Source organism: Syngnathus leptorhynchus, chromosome 13 (assembly GCF_054491065.1).
Source record: "Syngnathus leptorhynchus isolate UIUO chromosome 13, UIUO_Slep, whole genome shotgun sequence".
In the NCBI taxonomy this organism is placed as follows: domain Eukaryota; kingdom Metazoa; phylum Chordata; class Actinopteri; order Syngnathiformes; family Syngnathidae; genus Syngnathus; species Syngnathus leptorhynchus.
This window is the reverse complement of record NC_141207.1, coordinates 7237686-7258014: the sequence shown is the minus strand read 5'-3', so window position 1 is coordinate 7258014 and position 20329 is coordinate 7237686. Positions and strand designations below refer to the sequence as shown.

At 46.1% G+C, this 20329-nt stretch overlaps 3 protein-coding genes across 9 annotated transcripts; 1 reads left to right on the top strand and 2 right to left on the bottom strand.

Annotated features, from left to right (window-relative positions):
• Positions 1 to 22: 22 nt before the first annotated feature.
• dnm3a (dynamin 3a) lies at positions 23 to 20088 on the top strand. 6 transcript variants are annotated; one of them, XM_085927285.1, is made up of 27 exons: positions 23 to 147; positions 616 to 864; positions 1773 to 1846; positions 2062 to 2211; positions 2275 to 2478; positions 2553 to 2651; positions 2997 to 3157; positions 3265 to 3407; positions 3506 to 3641; positions 3744 to 3811; positions 3884 to 4022; positions 4096 to 4182; positions 4290 to 4360; positions 4434 to 4494; positions 4668 to 4694; positions 5299 to 5403; positions 8821 to 8930; positions 11296 to 11407; positions 11938 to 12099; positions 12658 to 12875; positions 12948 to 13061; positions 13632 to 13710; positions 13918 to 15321; positions 17139 to 17288; positions 17354 to 17501; positions 17987 to 18262; positions 18812 to 20088. In XM_085927285.1, the coding sequence occupies exons 2-22, from the start codon at positions 728 to 730 to the stop codon at positions 13684 to 13686; spliced, it is 2433 nt and encodes an 810-aa protein (XP_085783411.1). In that variant the 5' UTR covers positions 23 to 147; positions 616 to 727; the 3' UTR covers positions 13687 to 13710; positions 13918 to 15321; positions 17139 to 17288; positions 17354 to 17501; positions 17987 to 18262; positions 18812 to 20088. The 6 variants fall into 6 exon arrangements, with proteins under 6 accessions (XP_085783411.1, XP_085783410.1, XP_085783409.1 ...); XM_085927284.1 differs by having other exon boundaries at positions 16976 to 17288; XM_085927283.1 differs by having other exon boundaries at positions 13918 to 17288.
• Positions 14281 to 16656, bottom strand: pigc (phosphatidylinositol glycan anchor biosynthesis, class C). Of its 2 annotated transcripts, none has more exons than XM_085927291.1 (3): positions 16380 to 16532; positions 15902 to 16133; positions 14281 to 15680 (listed from the first exon to the last, which is right to left on the bottom strand). In XM_085927291.1, the coding sequence occupies exons 2-3, from the start codon at positions 16127 to 16129 to the stop codon at positions 15024 to 15026; spliced, it is 885 nt and encodes a 294-aa protein (XP_085783417.1). In that variant the 5' UTR covers positions 16130 to 16133; positions 16380 to 16532; the 3' UTR covers positions 14281 to 15023. The 2 variants fall into 2 exon arrangements, with proteins under 2 accessions (XP_085783417.1, XP_085783416.1); XM_085927290.1 differs by lacking the exon at positions 16380 to 16532 and adding an exon at positions 16540 to 16656 and having other exon boundaries at positions 14282 to 15680.
• tmed5 (transmembrane p24 trafficking protein 5) lies at positions 17545 to 19956 on the bottom strand. The gene is made up of 4 exons (XM_085927292.1): positions 19650 to 19956; positions 19076 to 19173; positions 18797 to 18977; positions 17545 to 18232 (listed from the first exon to the last, which is right to left on the bottom strand). The coding sequence occupies exons 1-4, from the start codon at positions 19833 to 19835 to the stop codon at positions 18014 to 18016; spliced, it is 684 nt and encodes a 227-aa protein (XP_085783418.1). The 5' UTR covers positions 19836 to 19956; the 3' UTR covers positions 17545 to 18013.
• Positions 20089 to 20329: the final 241 nt, after the last annotated feature.

Here is a 20329-nt window from a genome sequence, read left to right as displayed (position 1 = left end):
TGCGCAGACGTTTCGCGCCCGTTAGCTGTCAAAAAGTTTGGTGTTTTTTTTTTTTTTTTTTCCTCCCTGCTCCTCCACCTTCTCTTCCAAGCTAACCGTGGAGACCCACTCAACTGCGCGGCTCACTTCCTAAATGTCTACACGGAGGTAAGAAGAAGCGAAACCGTGTGAATAGACTTTGCGTCAACAAAATAAGCCTCAACTATTGTCTCATTCCCGTTTGCTTTGCCCGAAATCTGGACGCTAGCTCTCGTGAACAAACAAGTTAGCAAACACGCCCTAATTAAGCCCGCATGACGAATTACTTTGGTTTATTTTGTCAAAGTCATATAAATGTAAGAGTCTGGTCGTTGTAAATCACTCCAGAAAACGGATAATTTGGTCGCGCCGTTGCTAAGGGCAACAGAAAGATGGGTCGTCGCGTGAGTGTCATGGAACGTAAGACTGGGAGGCTCTTGAACGCATCATGTGACGATAATAGCATTGTCTTCCTCATGTGCCGCAACGTGTCCATTTCTCCTGCCTTTGTTTCTTTGTTTCTTGTCAAAAGTGTGATTTTTCACTGTCACTTTATCACTTTTTGCCCCAACTTGCTGTTGATACGCGGCGTGGCAGCCCTCGTGAAAGTTGACGGGGAGTTCAGGGGGGCGTTCCGGGGCTCGGAAATTCCGACTTCACTGCAACACCGCCGCCTCTTCCTCGACCACCTCCATCGTCGCCGTACAGCATGATCTCGATGGTCAATCGGCTCCAGGACGCCCTGGGCAGCGCGGGCCTGAACTACAACCTTTCCCTGCCGCAAATTGCCGTGGTGGGCGGCCAGAGCTCCGGGAAGAGCTCGGTGCTGGAAAACTTTGTGGGCAGGTAAGTCCCACTTAATTTATTTAACTGGTTCTAACACTTGAATATATATCCACCTTTTTGGTGGACACTAATTTTGTAACTTCTCATGCACTACAATGACACAAATGTCTTGACTTTTTGGCGCTGCATATTGACAGGCTGTGCTCTCCCAATTTTTAAAAAGTAATTTGTTCATTACGTGTCAGTTGGGCATCTTCAAAAATGAAGTACTTTTATTTTCTTTCTGTTTAATTATACACCGCTAAACCTTTTACACTGACAGTTGGGAATATTGAAATTTGACCCAAAAGAATTTCTGTACTGTGATAGAGATTTTATGACTGGCTGTTTAGTCCTGGAACAAATTATTTGACATTTGTTCCTATGGGAAACCTTGTTTTTAAAGTCGTCATAGAATGGATTGCGGTCCACCGTCGTCCCAGTGTGACAAAACGAACACACATTTTTGTGTTTCAGTGTGATAAAGTGATAAGAGGATTCCTTTCATTCTGTCCCCAAAAAAGCATGCTGCCTTGTGACTCAGTCGCAAGTTTCCTCAAGAATTTCTTTTAGCCCCAGACAATGCAGCTCGGTGATGAGGGGGTGACCAGTCGAAATCTCCACCGTCCGATTAGGAATTGTTTTAAAGTAACGCCTGAAGGCCTCTCCTTCCTGATTGTGCATTGATATATTTCAGTCCCTTTGTTTGACTGCATGTTGTGACACCGCTATTTCGGGCTCTCGGCCAGCAATGTGATGAGGAGCAGGATGCGGTGAAAACAAACATCCCTGATCAAGATTTATATGGGAAATAGGAGGCTTTTTAAAAAAAAAAAAAAAAAAAGGTGTTCTAGACAAATATCTGCCTTGATGGCCATGTAAGTTTCCTTCTCTTTTTCAGCGTGTGTTTGTTTTATTTTCTCCGACAGAGACTTCCTTCCCCGCGGTACTGGAATTGTTACTCGACGGCCTTTGGTTCTGCAGCTGCATCACGCTGACGCCGGTGAGCAAGACTTCTGATGACTCAACGGATGCATGTTGTATTCATCAGCATGTGCCTGAAGTTGACACTAGGTGGCGTAAGAGAGAAAAATCGGTCCATTTTTACCAGGCAATTGATCTTTGCACAAACGTCCCACTAATTGGTCCACAACCACATAAAACATTAGATGTAATGGTTTATTATCTGATTTCTATCATCTTCTTCCCTGTCTCTAGAATATGGGGAATTTTTGCACTGCAGGGGGAAGAGATTCTTAGACTTTGATGAGATCCGCCAAGAAATCGAGTCAGAAACTCGCAGGCTGACAGGAAACAACAAAGGCATCTCTCCCATCCCCATCAACCTCCGCATTTTTTCTCCTAATGGTAATCTCACCTCATGCTCTCATCTTTATCTTCATCATCACTCCAATCATCTATTGGGTACAGTGCTCAACCTCACCCTGGTGGACCTGCCTGGCATCACCAAGGTTCCCGTCGGCGACCAGCCGCCAGACATCGAGTACCAGGTGCGAGACATGATCATGCAGTACATATGCAAAGAGAACTGCCTCATCCTGGCCGTGACGCCTGCCAACATGGACCTGGCCAATTCGGATGCGCTCAAACTGGCCAAAGATGTCGACCCACAGGGTAAGTTTCTCAGCCTGATGTAATTTTAATTGGAAATGTGTTCATTTATCTAATTGACCCCCCCTATATGTTAGGCCAGCGCACGATAGGTGTGCTCACTATGCTGGACCTAATGGATAAAGGAACAGATGCTCTGGAAATACTAGAGAATAGATTGCTTCCACTGAGAAGAGGTGAGTCACCATGTGTGTGAGATAAAGATTTACCGTGAAGCAAAACCAGGTGTGATGCTATTTCATACCTCTTTCCAAAACACTTCAACACATTATCCACAGAAAAGCCCCTGAAGTCAGTCTGCAGCGCAGAGCTGCAGCTTTAGTCACGCAGCCGCATGTTGTAACATCTACAGTGGAATGCACACAAAGTGGAACATTTGGACTTTTCAGAAAAAAAAAAAATAGAATTCGGGAGTTCAAACCATCACGTCAGTGGAGATATCAGCACTGAGTTTATGACATCAGATCAGTGGATTATCGGCATAGAATAAAAGTGGTCTGTTGTCTTTTTTCCCTCGCCAGGTTATATTGGGCTAGTGAATCGCAGTCAAAAGGACATCGACGGGAAAAGGGATATTAAGACAGCTTTGCAAGCGGAGAAAAAGTTTTTCCTGTCCCACCCAGTTTACAGGCACATGTGTGACCGAATGGGGACTCCATACTTACAGAAGACCCTCAACCAGGTCAGACAGCCCAGAGAAATCGAACGACGGCGCTTTCAGCTAATTGGTACTCATTGTTTGTTTATGTGTTTGTTTGTTTGTTTGTTTGTTTGTTTGTTTGTTTGCAGCAATTGACAAACCACATCCGAGAGAGTCTGCCTGCGCTCTGCAGTCACATGCAGTACCTACTTGTGTCCATTAGTAAAGAAGTCGACGCGTACAAAGTCTATAATCCAGATGACCCCATGTGCAGGACCAAGACCCTCATCAAGTCAGTCGGAAGGGTGTTCAGTAAACACCCACTAGATGAATATTATTATAAATTAAAAATATATAATAATAATAATAACCTGTATACTCTATTTCCAGGTTAGTACAGCAACTATCCGGCGACTTTGAGAAGTTTATCGAGGGCTCGGCCGACGAAGTCAACACTGTCCACCTGTCGGGAGGCGCGAGGATCAACCAGATCTTCCATGAACGCTTCCCCTATCAACTGCACAAAGTGCGTGTGAACTTGTTTTGTGGGACTCAACGAGGTTCTCGACGGGACCCAGTTGAAAGATAGGCAACGCTAAATCGCCAAGCTCCTTCTGTTGCCTCACAGATGAAGTGTGACGAAAGGAAGCTGCGAATGGAGATCGCCTACGCCATCAGGAACATCCACGGCGTCAGGTGGTTTCATCCTTTCACTTTTGATCTCGACAAAGTTATGTGTGTACAAATTTCTACTTGGTTCACCTGCAGGACGGGCCTGTTCACCCCCGACATGGCTTTTCAGGCTATTGTCAAGAAGCAGATCTCCAAACTCAAAATTCCTTGTTTCGGATTCGTCGACATGGTCTGCAAAGAACTGGTCTCCACCGTTTATGAATGCTTTAATAAGGTACGAATCCATGAGGGAGCCAGACGTCTATACCATGGTGGCTTTTAACTGAAGCTACTTCTTCTCCCTGAAGCTCAGTTGTTTTCCCAAGCTGCGGGAAGAGACCGAGCGGCTTGTCACCGCTGAAATCCGAGAACAAGAAAGTTCATGCCGAGATCAGGTCAGTCCAGCACATTCGGACTGGTGTGTTTGTTTTTCATTAACGGATTGCTCGACTATTAACGGTTCTGGTTCTCCTCCACTTTACTTGCATTTTGCTCTCCTCAGATCTCTCTGCTCATCGACATGCAGCTCGCGTACATTAATACCAAACACGAAGACTTTATCGGCTTTACTCAGTGAGTAAATCGCAGACTGTTAAAGATTTTTTTTTTCCTCCAAATTTTAAATCCACCCTTTTGTTCCTCTCAGTGCTCAACATCTGTGCCACCGCAGCGATAACAAGACGGCTGCCAGCGGTGGAGCGCAACAGGTGAGAATTTAGGCTTGACTGCCTACTATAATTTCATTCCCTCTGCCCCATTCGTCGCAGAATTTAAGTTCCAGACCAACACTGAAAAAAGGCATAAGCAACTTCACCGGTTAAAATGTTGAAAAGAACCAGTTGGATTCCATCTTCATTTCTAATGTCTCCCCAATCTCCAGGGTGTGGCTACTCCTTCGAGTCTAATAGTAGGATACCGATCTCTTTAAGCCTCTGCTGGACATATTTGTGCACAGGATTCTGGGTCGGCATGACGGTTGCAATCTGTGCGGTCGCTTCACTCCTTGTGTTTTTGTCATCTGGCTGACCTGCGCTACTAATGTCGACCTTTCTTCCCCACTTTAATTCATCGCAAGTTTTTCTACCAGCCTCACCTGGTGGACTGCTTCTTATGTTTATTGCGGCAATCTCCTGGGAAATGTCTCATCTCTTTAGCGAACCTCTCTGTAAATTTCTCTCCCATCAAATTTCACAACTTTTGCTCTATGTTTACCGTTTGGGTCCACTTTATAATCCAGGGGTCCTCAATATACAAATCTGGGTGAGATTTGGACACTTTTACAAACAAATTTAAAGCCGCTAAAGTTTTTGATTTATCGGGTATTTTTACAAAAGCATGCCACTATATTAATTAATAAAACATTGTTAGAAATTGTGTGTGGGGGGGGGCGCACATAATGTCAGCTTTAACTTGTAATTGAGGACCCTTGATTTTATCTGTAGACCTGTTCTCAATGTAGTAGTCTCAAGCTTTCGTGATCTAAATGCTTTGCTTTTGGTCTCCTTGTGCAGGTCATAAGAAAAGGATGGCTCACCATCAACAACGTCAGCATCATCGGCAAGGAGTTCTGGTTCATTCTCTCCACCGAGAGCTTGTCCTGGTTCAAGGACAGCGAGGTGAGTCCTTTGGGGTTTTTTTTTTAAGAAAAAAACAATGCAGCACATTTGAGCGTCACCGTGGCTTTATTAGAAGAACTCAGCTTGAAACACACGTGCAACGGCATACAGAGGCGGTGCAGTTTTTGGGTGCTCCTGGTGTCAGTGGGGCTGCCATCTGTCTGCCTGTCTGTGCCTGCTGTACAGGAGCAGAAGGTCTGCACAGCAAGTGTAGACAGGCAGACACACCACAACAGTCTGGTCGGCTGACGTCATGGGGAGATGGGCAGGAAGTGAGGTCAGAGCTCACCAATGCTGGGCGGGAGGGGCGGCGCATCAATCAAGCAAAAAATGACAGCAGCAGAGATACAAACTATGTAACTCACAAATGATCTTAATATCACGGCTATTTCATAAAACTTGCATTAGGAAAAACAGCATCCTTGACCCAAAGTTTACTTTTACCACCTGGATGTGTCACTGAGCCCCCTCCTCCACCCCCCCCCCCCCAAATCTATTGGTCTCGCCTTCCATTCACTCTTCCCCTCGCTCCCCCTCGTCTTCCTCCTCTGGGATTTCAAGCATTTGGAACGGCTCACTTTGACACAGCTGGAGTTGCCCCAATCCAAACAAAGACCAGCAAACACACACATGGACACACATGGACACACTCGCTCGCACACACACACACAGAGGACAGACTTGTATATACAGTATACAGTACACACGCAGAGTCTGATATAAACACACCGGCGTGCAAATGGCTTAGAAAAATATACACTCATTTAGACGCACACATGGTCACTTTTGAGATAAACACAGAACGGCGCGTTCCCAGACGCAGCAGCCCCAAGCGCGGTTATTTTACGCTTACATACACACGCACACAAAACTAGTTACTTTATAGCTTTCACACTTATTTGCCGTGATAGCAACCATTGGAAGGCTTTACGCTAATTTAAGTGCGTGTGAGATACTCGAATGTTTCTTTTTTTCAGTCATCCACACAATTGCGCAAATCAGATCTATAACAGGACGTTCTCAAATGCGCGTGTGTGTGAGCGTGCGTGTGTGTGCGTGTGTGTGTGTGTGTGTGTGTGTGTGCGTGTGTGTGTGCGTGTGTGTGTGCGTGCATGGGAGCCAAGCGTCAGCTTCCTCTCTCGCAGTTCCTACTCTCACATTCCCGCCCACACTACGTCCACAGACATTTTTCCTCGAATCTTGCCGCTTTTTTTTTTCTTTCTTTACCTCCCCCTCTTTTTTTCCCCCCTTTCTCTCTCTCTCTCCCCCTCTCTCTTTCTCTCTCACTCTGTGTCTCTCTGTGGTTGGCAGTCTCCCTGGGACTATGCACATTCCTGGCTGGAAAATGTGAAGCTTTGTCCAAACACTAGCTTCCAAGATCTTCTTGCCCAGAGAAATCCCACATGGCTGTTTCTCCATCGGACCCCCCCTCCCCTCCCACAACTGCCCCTTCCCTCTGACTCACAAACACCCACTTTTGCACCTCTCCATCCCTTGATTTGTAACAGGCCTGCTCGTTCCACGCCTTTTTTCCTGGATTACAAATGCGTACTGCCATTCTTATCAGCAAAGACTCGATATACATTCCTTCACCCCTGCCTAGGCCGCCTCGTGGGCCTCCTGAGGATAAACAGACGGCTAACTAATGCATACACTTAATCTACACGCCGCCACCCGATGTGCGTGAGGCCTGTTTCATGTCTCGCATCCATGACGCACCTCTCCAGACACAGCAGCTCTGATCTATGACACCTCGTGCCGCCAGATTTAAGAGTCGGCAATGCACAAGCGCTCGTCATGTAGCCACGCGCGACACCCAATGTAAGCTATTGTGACAACAAAATACTAAATATTATAATAATACAAATAATATGAATATATAATAGATACATATATTTGAATAATAATATATATGTATAAAAAACTTTTTTTTTTAAAAATCCTCTCTGAAGCGTTTCCTTGCACAGTCTAACCAATGTGCAGACTACTGTACACCACCAAAATCCTGAACAGGTAGTCTGAACACTGGGATGACGGAGCAGGAGCCTTCACTTGCGTCGTCTCCGTTGGTCTCTTCCCGTGCCCGGCAAAAAGTTTCCGTCCATCGTATCCCGTCTCGGCGAGCCGATCGCTTCTCTGTCCGTCATTCACTCCTGGGTTTGTTCCTCTTCGTTTCTGGGACGTTAGAGTCGCCGCCGGGGTCCCGGGATAGTATCCAGTTCTCGACGTGGCACTTTGACTCATTGGGAGTCCTGCCTGTTAAGCTCGGGAAGGCATAAGGAAATAGAAGAGGAGAAGAGAGTTAGGGAGGAAGCCGGCGGCCATATATGGCTTGACGGGGGGATCAACTTTGGGATCGTCGGCGCTCTCTCCTCGCTTTTCCAGTGCTCCTCAAACCCTTTTCCGCATCTCCTCCCGTGAAATTAACCTCTCTCTATCCTTCCTCTTCCTCATCTCTACTTTCTGCCTCTGGAGCACCCTATACTCCATCCAGTCTCCTCCCCCCTCCCGTCTAAAACGATCCCAGATGTTGCTGTCCCGGCGCCAATCGCTTTCTGTCATTTTTTTTTTTCTCTCTCCCTCGGCCTCTGTTACAGGAAGTGGGCCCCTTTTGGGAGGAAAAAAAAGGAAAGAGTCGACGGAGGAAGAGAGTCGTAGGGTTCAGGGGAGTACTGGGAGGGAGAGGGAAGTCCGAAATGTTCTACCAATGCATTTAAAAAAAAAGGGGGGGGGGGTTGCAGATGCACGCACACCTGCATAGCCAATGAACACATTAAACGCAGCGCGATTGAAAGAATGTTTGTGCTCTGCGTGTTAGTCACACGTCCTCCAACTCCCATCCGAGACGAGCTCATCAACAGCTGTACCTTCTACCACATTGGAAGCCCCCCTCTTAAAAGTGGGGGGGTGGGCTTCACTCTTGGAGAAATGTTGCGCTCTGGACCCAAATCTGAGTAATGGCTTTCACATGTGGAACCGACGTCTTCTCTTTTTTTGTTTTTTCTTCAGTTCTTGTTCCCTGCCAGCTTGGGCTCTCGTGTTCCTTGCCTTCCACACCGTCTGCTTCTCAGAATGCTCCTTCGCCTTTTTCCACACAAAGATGCCGCAATAATGGCTGATCAGGTTTTGTAGGTGGAAGCCGTCAAAGCGGAATATTGCCGCAATTGCTTTCACGACAAGGCTGTGGAAATTTCACTGGCTCGGTATCATCAGCTGCAGTCTCGCACACAAGTTCCTTCATACGGGTTGGACGCTTTCTCTTTCAGACGCAGCCTGAAAAAAAGTTTAGTACCAGACATGTGACTGCACTAGGCCCACGAGTACAAAAAATAAAAAAACACCTGTGTCATATTTTACTTCACATACCGCTGTCAAGTTTTATCTTACTCTTTTTTTCTTTTTCCTCCTTTCTTCCAGGAGACGGAGAAGAGGTACATGCTCCCTCTGGACAACCTCAAAGTCCGAGATGTCGAGAGGGGCTTCATGTCCAGCAAATTCTCCTTCGCCCTCTTCCATTCTGAGTCAAGGTCCGTGTGTGTGTGTGTGTGTGTGTGTGTGTGTGTGTGTGTGTGTGTGTGTGTGTGTGTGTGTGTGTGTGTGTGTGTGTGTGTGTGTGTGTGTGTGTGTGTGTGTGTGTGTGTGTGTGTGTGTGTGTGTGTGTGAGAATATTTGACAAGCTTATGACCTCGTCACCTGCTCTCTGGAGTTTGCCACGGCCTTTTCCGGGAAGATGCTTTGCCCTTCCCGTGACCTTGCCTAGGGGATACGCAGTTGGTACCGGCGGTGGCGACGGGCGCGGTTTTATTGTCTCCACGTAAACGCCGCACAAACTGCGGGGTGCACGGATATGATGCCTTAAAGTGTGTGAAACAGATGGAGAGAACATAAGAGGACTTAGGCGGAGAAAGAGTGTAATAGGAGATGATTGGACCAGCGCATATGTGCCGTGTTTGGATTCACATACACACACAAGAACTGCGTTCATGCGCAAGCGTGTGGAGCGCAGCATACCGACGGCAGGCTCATTAAGCAACTAATCAAAGCCAGAAAGGCTCGGATCAGAGACATTTGGAAAGAATTGCTCGACTCACCGCAGAGAAAGAGGAGAAGAACGGGAGAAGGGGTTGAGGGGAGGACGAAAGCGTATCAACGCCATCGGCCAGGAATGTGTCAAAATCGGTCCTCTGCCTCCGACCCCCCCGACCAACACCAACATCTCCCCCCTCCTCCTTTTCCTGTTCTTCTCCTCTTTTTTTCTGTATTTTCACTCATTTGAAAAATGTCTTGAAAGCGAAAGCAGCCGCGCTTCCTTCGCAGAAGATGGGGAACACTTTTGTGTTCTGATTGTAGACCAGCAGTCAGGTTACTTTTTTTTTCCCGCATCAGGGGACAGTTTAGTTTTTAAATACATGCCAAATTGACATTTAATAAAAGTTGCAAGCGGTGATTGACAGTGGAAATCGTTAGAAAATTTGCTGCGTTCGTCCAGTAAGGAATCATGCAGGAAGTCCACCATTTTGGTTTGAAGCAGCCATTTTGAAACAAACAGACGCCGGCGCTAAATTACAAAGCTTTCAACCATCTAAAGCGTGTGGAGCAAGTCACAAAAAACAAAAACAAAAAAAGGTCGCGCAACTATGATGGCCCCTCCATCGTTTTATATATGTTTCGATTTGCATGACAAATACATCGAATGCTTTGGTGGGCTGCATCTGGTCCGACCCGGTCCGCAGAAGGTTCTTGGGCCCTGTTGTGGAGTAATAGCGTTCTGGTACTGTCATTGTTGGCTCGCTGCCTTGACTGCTCGCCACCACACCCTGACTTATTAGCCTCACCCAGTGGAACTCCGGCCTGTTTGTTAATCTCCTCTCATTGCTCTCTCTTTCTCCCAGGATTGCAGTTGTCACACACGCACACGCACACGCAGATTTCACATATTTGAGGTTGTGAGTGTGAGGCGGGAACAGCGAGAGGAGGGAAGAAACAACCGAGTGATTAAAGAAAAATGTCTTACAGATGGGACGCAGATTGCGGGCTTTTTTTTTTTTTGTCCGTGGATTGCGCAGCCAAAGTACATAGATGACGTAGAATCAAGGACAGAAAATACAAACAAAAGACGAAAGGATACCAGGATATGAGTCGAGTTATAGTGGGAGCTTGTGTCAGTAACCACAGAGACATGTGACTTTGGCTTCCCGCGATGTTGATCGTTCAAAATCGATGGGAGTTCGACGACAATGCTGCAAACGCCCCCCCCCCCCCCCCCTGCAAAAAAAACCCCATATTTTGTAGAATCGCAAAGCGCTCGTAAGAAAGCACTGCGGTCACGGTGGACCCGAGCCAAACTTCACGGAGTCCTGGCACTTTTCACGGATTGTAAATTAGAACTTCATACTTGACTAATTATATTTTAATGACATAAATATCTGTGGGACACAGGAAGGGGGGAAAAAAGTTTCGTAAGCATTTTTTCCAGTGCTTTGTGAATAGCGGCCCATAAATATGGTTACATCTGCTTTGTAAAAAAAAAAAAAAAAAAAAAAAAAGCCTTCTTGGAATATTGCAGTCTGGTCTTTGGGGGTATTTTATGGACACCATATGGACAAAAGTATTTGGACTCACTACACATGTCATTGTATTCTGTACAATATGTTCCAATGTGTAAGTAGAAAACTGAAATTAACCAAGTGGCATTTTATAAATATAGAATTCATTAATAAAATGACAGCCGTACATATCGCTGATGCGAATCATTTTCAGGCTCGTCTAAAATTTCGCAAGATTTGATTTGCTGCTTGACTTTTAAGGGCATCTGTTTTCCGCTGAATTTTGGTTTGAACTTTTGCAGCCTTGTGTATTTGATATTTTCCTAAGTTGATGATTTACTTGAAGGAACGTGTACAAGGACTACAAGTTTCTGGAGCTGGTCTGCAACTCTCAGGAGGAGCTGGACATCTGGAAGTCCTCTTTACTCCGGGCTGGCGTCTACCCAGAGGAGGTCACGGTGTGTACCCTGACCTTTTTTGTAGAACCCCGTGGCGAGGCAGAAGGCGGCTCCTACCTGCTCTTACCAATCTCAAAGTTTTAGTAAAATGTGGATCTGATTTTTTTTTTTTTTAACTTAGAAATGAATTCGATTTTTCAATACCTTGCTCATGTAAATCTGTGTTTGGTCGAATCAGAGTGGGCCAAATGTGTCCCGCTGGCCATCCTTTGCCCACCCCTGCAGTAACCCTTTTTCACCCCCTCTTCTCATGTGCGAAGTCCCCCCCCCCCCATCTTGCTCTTCAGCGCAACATTCCTGGCCAGTGATGTCACTCCAATGCGTGTGTGTTCCAGTCTGGTTCTAATCAGCAGATCCCCGTCTCTTTTACCCCCCCTCCCACCCACTTTTTTCCCCCTCCTGCCCACTCTCCTCCATTTTAGTCTCCCAGCTAAAGTCTCTTGACCTTATCATGCACAAGCAATTTTTTCCCGCACGCGTGTGGGAAAAAAACGAAAACGCTCTGTGATGGTTTTGTGCGTGTCACCCAGGTGGACGCGCAGGGCAACGGGTTGTCGGAGAACTTCACGGACCCCCAGCTGGAGCGGCAGGTGGAGACTATCCGCAACCTGGTGGAGTCCTACATGAGCATCATTCATAAGACCGTCAAGGACATGATGCCCAAAGTCATCATGCACCTGATGATCAACACCGTATGCTAAACATTCTTTATTTTTTCACGAGATGTTTAGATGACACCTTTAATTGGCTGCGTCTTAGAAATCATCGTGGAGCTAATTTTTTCGATGAAAATTCTCATAATGCCTCAAAAATGTTGGTCTGACGCCATCTAGTGGAATTTAAGTGCCAATCACCAATGTTCGGCTGTATGCCATAGTTTAGTCGAATACAAAAAGGGTGCTTGGTAGCTTGTGACATCAATTCTAATTCTTTTATTTTGTGGGTGTCATCCCCGCGAATATCTGGCCTTCACTGTATTGTTATTAAAAGTTTATGATGGCGATAGTTTGATAGTGGAACAAAATTATTTTTCCTGCGGGACAAATTCTTCTAAACTCTGCACAATTGTGAGGTTGACCAGTGTACTGGAATGGATTGTTTTCGAGGTTCCACTCCACTGATTTTTTTTTCCAGTGGCTTAAAAAAGAAAACTTGTATCCCACATAAATGTAAGAAATGCCATAAAGCAGCATCTGACAGCATGTAACGTTTTTTGACTTGTCACATCTGTTTATAATCCCTCTGGCAAGGTGAAGGAGTTCATTAGCTCAGAGCTGCTGGCCCAGCTCTATGCTTTGGGAGACTGCTTGGCGCTGATGGATGAGTCACCCGATCAGCGGCAGCATCGGGAACAAGTGCTCAGAAAGCACGCCGCCCTGCAGGCCGCGCTCAAGATCATCGGCGAATTCTCCACCTCCGGCTACGTCGCTCCTTCGGACCTCTCGCGCTTTGGGACGCAGCACTTCAGGTAGGCCCCCTTGGCCGCGCTCGCTCAAGGCGTCCAGAACCGCGGGCATCACGACTTCTCCACCTAACGCAGCTCCACGCCCCCTAAAAAGTCGGCGACCGGCGGCAAGTCTCGAAACCGTGGGCGCGCCCCGCCCGTGCCCGTCCACGCCAACCAGCGGCTTCCCGGCCCGGCTTGTGTGCCCAGGTAGAAGCTGCACGGTTGAGGCTCGTGGCTGCACGGTGTTGTAATTTGAGCTGGGCCGCGCAATGTGTTTCTCATATTGGCGGGCAGAGCGGACCCCTCTGCATGCTTTCTACCGCGGCCAGATAAAACAGGCCCATCAAGCTGCCCCCTCCCCTTTTTTCCCGTCTTTCTGCTCGCATGTTTTATTGCAGTCCCAGATTTCCCTCATGCAACGGCTGTTATTTATCTTCCCTCACTCCCTCCCGCCGACGTCTTTGTCTCGTACATTTCTTCACTCTGGTTCCACCCCAGCTACTTGGCTGGTGTTTCCTTTTTTTTCTCCCTGCCTCATTTCCTCTGCGCTCTCCAAGGTTCCTTAGGTTCTTTCCCATTCGCAGTCCACCTCACTTGCCTTCCTTGCCCTGTTTCATCCCACCAACGATCTCTCCACATATTGCTAGAGGTGGCAAAAGTATTCGCACCCTGTAAAAAATACTCTGGGAAGAGTAGATGTACCGATTTAGAGAAGCAGACAAATACTACGAAACAGGGAATCTCAAATTACATCTTTTGTATGTTGTGTTGTTGTAGGTCAGTAGGTGGCTGCATAGATGGATTGGCAAATGTAATAAAAGAAGAGAAGTAGATGAGTGGTCGGATAGATGGACAGGTATATAGATTTTACTTGCACATACTACCATACAATTATTTACAGACGTACACAATCTAGCAAGCTGTGTGTGGATGCATGCTAACTAATTTCTCTTCCACTTGTCTCTCCTTGAGTTGTCATTAATTTTGCCTTTATTTACAACACACTGCTGCTGTTGAATTTTACTGGATGCACGTTACACCGGTCTCATCTGTTCCCCCGTAGGAGGCCTGCTCCGGCAGCCCCAATCGCCAAATAAGACACCCCCCTCACCCCCCCCGACGACTCCCATCCAGCTACGCGATGTTCGATCGGACCCGAGTGCTGCCGCCTGTCGCATTTGCGCAAGTCATGAGCCTTTTTTGTACACACACGAGCGTTGGCTGCTGACCTTTCCTCAAGCGCCTCAACTTTGTGTAAATATAAATAACAGCTATTCTATGAACGGGATATATATATATATATATATGTATATATATATATATATATATATATATATATATATATATAAAAACAAACAAACAAAAAAAACACTTTTATAACACTTTTTAAAAAAAATAAATAAAGAGCAGTTTTATTTTTCATTAGCATTTGTCTTCAGTTTGGAACATTTGAATGACAGTCAGGCATGCTTGTTTTGTCTCTATGTGCCCTGCTATCAACTAGGTGAACGCCACCTTTGGTAGGTAGATGGCTAACTTTTTAGCACAAAAAAAATGCAAGCATATAGCTTTATTCTTGTAAAATTAGAAACTTTTATTTGCACAAATATATATTTTTTAATAACAAGGTTTCATAATAATATAGGTTGCTTCAATGGCGACATAGCGGCAATTTCTACCTGTGGGTCAACTAACCTGTCAGTAGTAAAATCATAATTACAGTAAATATTTGTAGGAAAACACTTTTGGCCATAAATACAAAACAATTCAATGAAAAAACAACAACCTGTAAATACAGTACTGTGGTGAGTGAGTGTGCCATCAGCTATGCAAGAAGGGGCTGTATAGGAGATTTTGAGCTGATTTGGTGTTACTTGAACACAAAATTGGGTTAATTCTTTTGACCCAGCATATTGGGATGAAGATTAGATTTGGGTTGTGACTTTCATTGTGAATATTTTCCAGATTGACCGTATCAAATGAGTGCATAGTATCCACAATACACAGTAACCTCAACTATTGAAGTCAATACTTGATTTATTAAAATAGCAGCTTTAGCTATAAAAACAAAAACTTTCATTATTGTTTACAGTTTTTGTTATCTTGGTAAAGGCTGATCTCATGTACCAGTCAAGTGTCCAGCTCATGTCTGTTTCTTCCAGGCTTCCTTTATTGGAGGAAGCGGCTGAGGTCCTCACGGATCTCCGCCTCATCCCACGGCCCTTGGATGTTGTCCTTGTGCCTCTGCAAGCGGACCAGCAGCCAGGGGCAGAGGAGAATCACGCTGGCCAAGGCCAGCGCCAGGATGACCGCCCCGCCGGGCCAGCGCGACGCCAGTCCCACTACGCCTGCCGCGCATACCCCCGCACACAAGGCGGCAAAGTAACGCGGGGCCCCGTTCTTCACCCGCCTTAGGAGGCAGGGCCAAAGGGCGAAGACCAGGAGGGCGCAGCTGAGCATGGTGAAGGTATGCAGGGCGCCTGGGAGGCGGGAGGCCAGACACACAGATGCAAACAGGGCTGCGTTGAGGGACAGGCTGCCCGGGGGCGAGGGGTGGGTGTAAGGGAAGGACACCAGGTGAGCCAGTAGCATGACGGCCGACATGGCGTAGACTGTGTCCGTGCTGACGGACTCTGTGAGCGTTTTTAGCACGGGCGAGAAGCCGAAGATGAAGGACAGGAAAATTGTGGCACTCTGTATGTCATCCAAATGAGTCCGAGGTTGGAGAACTGGTTCCGCCTGAGATGCGAGGGCTTGGTACAGTCCGTAGCCCAGCAAGGAGCTCCCCAGGCTGATAAGCAGAAGGGTCTCTGGGGATAGGAGGCCCTAAAAATATAGCAGAAGACATTATGGATGGAGGATTAGATATCTTGCAGTCATCTGGGATAGAATCCTGACCAAACGTTTTTTTTAGGCCTTGTTCCGACATTAGGCAAAATAAAATGAAATAGGTCCTTTAACACTGAGGCAGAACATTTCATTCAAGGCAAACCAATAATAATAATTATTAAATATTACTACTACAAATAAAACTATCCATCAGATACCTGTTCCATGTAGAGCCAGAGGGTGATGAAAATAGCCACGCAGGAGAGCTGCTGCCCCACCAAGCATGCCTCTCGCACCACAGCCCAGTAACGATACTGACGGATTCCCTCGTTCCTTCGGAGCTCTTCCAGGAAGCGTCGGTCCACGTAGTTGTCCGGGTATGGCTGGCGCTCCCACAGGACCTTCCTCCAGGCGACGGCCGCACCCGGGCCGTCGTCTGGCCCCATCGCCCTGAACACAAGCGCAGATTTAGCTTGGGGGGGATACTACGAGTGGAAGCTGTTCCGATCAATCTTTTTATGGTCTTGGGACAAAATGTTTGAGATGATCAGGCTTTGTTGTGACGTGACACAACCGGCAAAACAGGAAGGTTCTCTTTGAACGTGATCAGGTGTAGATCATAGTTTCCCCAAGGCTCTTTTCCAAAATCTTCTCAAAGTCTTCTGATGTACAGGTAGTTTTGGTTAGCAAATCCACCTCTTAAGTCTTGTCAATGCGCCTGCACCATCAGCAATGTCCAGGTTTGATGTCTCAGTTAAAAACTCATGTATTTATCTCTACTATGTTATTATAATTATAGCCGGCGATGAGTTGGTAATGTGCAAACATCGGTAGATGTCGAAGCTTAGCTTCTTACCTGAGGAGAATGTTGCTCCTGGCAGCGAATGTTACAGCTGATTGAGCGTCCCGGAAGTGGAAACGCGTAAACGCAGTCAGTAGCGACTCCTACTGTTGGTGTGCGGAAACGCTTACCGTCGCTCAACAGAAACAGAAACGTTTTTTTTTTTTTTTTGTCGCTAGTCGTACGCAGTGTATCCGCGGTGTCTGAAAAGGTCTTGAATCGAATAGTTCCATAAAGTCTAGCTTTGAAATGTTTGGATTTTTTAAAGGACAATTTAATGTAACTACAAAGCAGAACTAAAGAAAGGCTACGTGTGCTACCCGGTCAATATTTATCGAACACCATTACACATTCTCGTGCAGGGTCGTTTGTTTACGTTAAAACTTTACATAGCGGCATACATGGGTAACTACAGGCCAACAAAAAAATTGCCACTTTGGGCCCTCATCAGGAGCTGCATCATCGAGTTCCAGAGCGCCTCAGTCTGCTGTTAATGTATTCAGAACATCAAAAGATGTGGATGATGACGGAGCTACAGGATCTGGGGCTGTGGCCGGGATGTAGCCCGGTGCAGAGCGGGTCATGCCATCTCTTTGTGGCGTTTCCCCCCGCAGCCGGAGCTCGTCCACCCCGAGGCTGAGCTGCCCTCCCCAAAGTCCTTCCAGCTCCATCCTTTCTTCATTTGGAAACCAGAGGACGAGCTTATGGTCAGGTTGAGGAGCATGCACCAGTTGCCTTGTCTGCACGGCTGTCCCCAAACACAGGTATGTACACTTTGATGCAATGTTGGGCGCAAATAATTCTCTTGACATGGTCTTTGTTTAAGCAGATTGTGTCCGCTGGTGAGGGACGACCCCAAGCAATCGTCGGCACCGGAGGGCAGTATTATATCCCGTCTTCCCAACTGCGCTGTGAGGTCTGCCGCAAATGCTGGTTTGCAGACAATCCACGGTGACATTGGTGACCTTCAAACAAGTGTTAGTCACATCCACTTTTTTTTTTTCATTTTACAAAGGACCACGCATGCCATTTTTTTTCCTTTAGTCCAAAACTTTTAATTTACACATTTACAAGTAAATGAATAAATATTTCAACGTCTGAACTTGAGACAAGTTCTGCTCAGTAATCACGATATATAAATCTTTATTTCTGATTGTAACAGTCAGTCAGTTAAACAGATCAACTCACTCGGTGGTGGATTATACGCTTTAAGAAAATCACTCAAACATAATACTGGACGGAAGTGTGTGCTGGGAAAAAAAAGATACTTCTGAAATACTGTTTTTCTAAAATGAAGATTGCAAAGTGTTAACGATAACAAGCCTAGTGAGCTTACAGCAATGATGTAGACAAAACTCAAAACCATTCAATTCCAGTGGACTGAAGAGCAGAAAATATCCGAGGCTCATTTGTTGCGTTTCTGAAATGTTCTAAACAGTGATTATTTTTTCTTCCTTTGCAGGCCCGCCCCTCCCCTTTATGAGGTTTGTTACGTGCAAATCTTCTTCTTGTCTTCGAAGAGCGAGCGCACCAAGTAGACCTGCACGCCCGACACCAGCATCATGACCGCTAGGTTAACCAGCGACCAAAAGTTGACCCGGTCATAGTTGCTCTCCTGCAGGTTGCGGTCGCGGGCCTCAAAGGCTCGCAGCATCGTTTGGATCTGCGAGCTCTTGCCCAGCCGCGACTTCACGCTGTTGATGGTGTCCTGGGTCAGATGGCAAGATGTGATTATCAGGTAAATATGTCTCATATATATCCTTCAAGCTGGAATAGGTATAAAATATTTTGAATCCGGGCTCTGTGCTATCAAATAGAAGATAAGGCTCTTCGCCCTGGTTGCTATGATAATGTAACTTACTATTTGCCCAGAAGTAAAGGGGGAGGGGTATTGATCCCTGTGGAACTTTGAAGAAAATTAAAACACTGTTTTAAATTTGGACATAGATAGGTCTCCTTTAAAGCATGTTGGGCTAAAAATAAAAAGCCAGCTGGAAGACACATTTCCCGTCACTCGGCCTGTGTGCTCTTTGACACAATTCACCAGGGTGGAGCTTGCTGTCATGGCTTAAACAATTGGCCTAGCCCCAAACAGCTAATGGGTGAAAGTTCACAACACCAGCCTGACATCAAATAGAGTTTGCCAGCTGGGTCACTTTGCACCCAATGTGGCAAATAACACCACCGGACAAAGTCTACCCACGGTGGTCTCCAAAAACCACACAATAATAACGACTAGGGATTTCTTAAAAATGATGTTTTGCCAACTCACCATAATATCCTCCAGCTTCATGTCCAAGATGTCGGTGCCATGCACGTACTCCTTCCAGTCTTCGGGCTCCTCATCGGCATCCATGTTGTCCAGGATGAGCTCAAAGAAGACCAGCTTCTCCGAAACGCTGCTGAAGGTGTTGTCGAAGCAGAACATGTAGTCGCCGTCTTCTGTCTCTACGCTGAAGGAGGAAACCGGTTATGTTTGTCTCTTTTGTTTGAATTTCTCATTTCACAATAGTTATGAAAAGCAAAGCCGAATATGGCCGCTTGAGCTTACGTGTGCATTCCGTCTGACTTGTGATGGTCGCTGTAAAGAATCTGACCGGAGGGAGAGGAGATGTAGAAATCCACATCCAAGCCTGCGCCATCCAATACCTACGATTGACATGAAGTTCAAAAGTGATTATTTTCCTTCCTTTTCTTTCTTGCCATACTTCTTTTCTTACCTGGGGCCTGCTGTTTATTTTATATCCTTCCTGCTATGGCTTCAGATTATGTTTTCCCCCTGCTTCTGTCTTTTGCTTCCTTCCTTCATTCCCACTTTCCTTCCCAAAGTTTTGAGATATTTTTGTCATGTATTCTCTCCTTCACTGAAGCTTACTTTTTGCCTTCCTTACCTCTTTTCCACTTCAGACCTTATTCTCCTTGACCTCCCTTTTCATTGTGCATTTTAATTTGCCCTTCCTTCCAACCCAGACCTACTTTTGTTCTAAAATGATGGCTCGCAAAAACCACTGCCATGACATTGTGGACACCACCGTTACCTCGTAAGGCTAGCAGAACCTTGGTTTCGATGACTAGATTGAATTTATTTCACTTGTAATCCAATTGATTATTTGAATATTCCCGACCTGATATTCTATTTCCAGCGATGCGTCTTTCTTCATAGTCTGGTAGAAACATTCCTTGCGACCGGCGGGCAGAGTGAACGTGAAGTCGCTGTCCAGGGATTGCGAAAAGGCGGCCAGCGCCGAGAACCTCTCAAACACTACAAGTAACACCGACACCACACAAATTAACGGCCGCACCGTGGCCATAATCGACGAAGAAGAGCTTCAAGTAATGCTAGTGATGCAGTCTTCCTTAGGTGTTTACCCCAGAGGAGGGGGGAAAAAAGAAACTTCAGCTCGAGTTGAGCCCCGAGCACACGCGGCATCTCAAGACCCCGCCTGACTTTTTAAATTTGGTTTTATTTATTTAATAAAAGCCCATCCGTCGTGTGTGTATTTATTTGAGTGAAATGGAATGACAATATCATTGTCTTTATAGTCCGAATTTAGCCATTTTTAGCGAAGGCAATATTTTTGGACACCCGTTTTGAAATGCATTCTGGGAAATGTTGTTTTTGAATGTACATGTGATAAACACGGACGTTTTTTTTTTTAAATTATGGATAAAACGACTATTTTTGAGAGAATTAATTGATTACGTGGGTGAACTGGCGTGCCTACGGTAAACGAGAAAGCTCAATTCAAATATAACCAAGCTCGTTCTTGCCAAAGTGTCTTGTTATGACTTGTCATTCCCGCAT

Bases quoted from the DNA above. Each gene is read 5' to 3' on its own strand.
- pigc (XM_085927290.1), bottom strand. From the start codon at position 16,129: ATGGGGCCAGACGACGGCCCGGGTGCGGCCGTCGCCTGGAGGAAGGTC. The intron at 15,681-15,901 runs GTATCTGATGGA...CTATATTTTTAG, and splicing joins TCTGGCTCTACATGGAACAG to GGCCTCCTATCCCCAGAGAC.
- tmed5 (XM_085927292.1), bottom strand. From the start codon at position 19,835: ATGGCCACGGTGCGGCCGTTAATTTGTGTGGTGTCGGTGTTACTTGTA. The intron at 19,174-19,649 runs GTCGGGAATATT...TGTCAATCGTAG, and splicing joins CGCTGGAAATAGAATATCAG to GTATTGGATGGCGCAGGCTT. The intron at 18,233-18,796 runs GTGAGTTGGCAA...CATCTGACCCAG, and splicing joins TGAAGCTGGAGGATATTATG to GACACCATCAACAGCGTGAA.
- dnm3a (XM_085927285.1), top strand. From the start codon at position 728: ATGATCTCGATGGTCAATCGGCTCCAGGACGCCCTGGGCAGCGCGGGC. The intron at 2,652-2,996 runs GTGAGTCACCAT...TTCCCTCGCCAG, and splicing joins ATTGCTTCCACTGAGAAGAG to GTTATATTGGGCTAGTGAAT. The intron at 13,062-13,631 runs GTAGAAGCTGCA...GTGTTGTTGTAG, and splicing joins GGCCCGGCTTGTGTGCCCAG to GTCAGTAGGTGGCTGCATAG.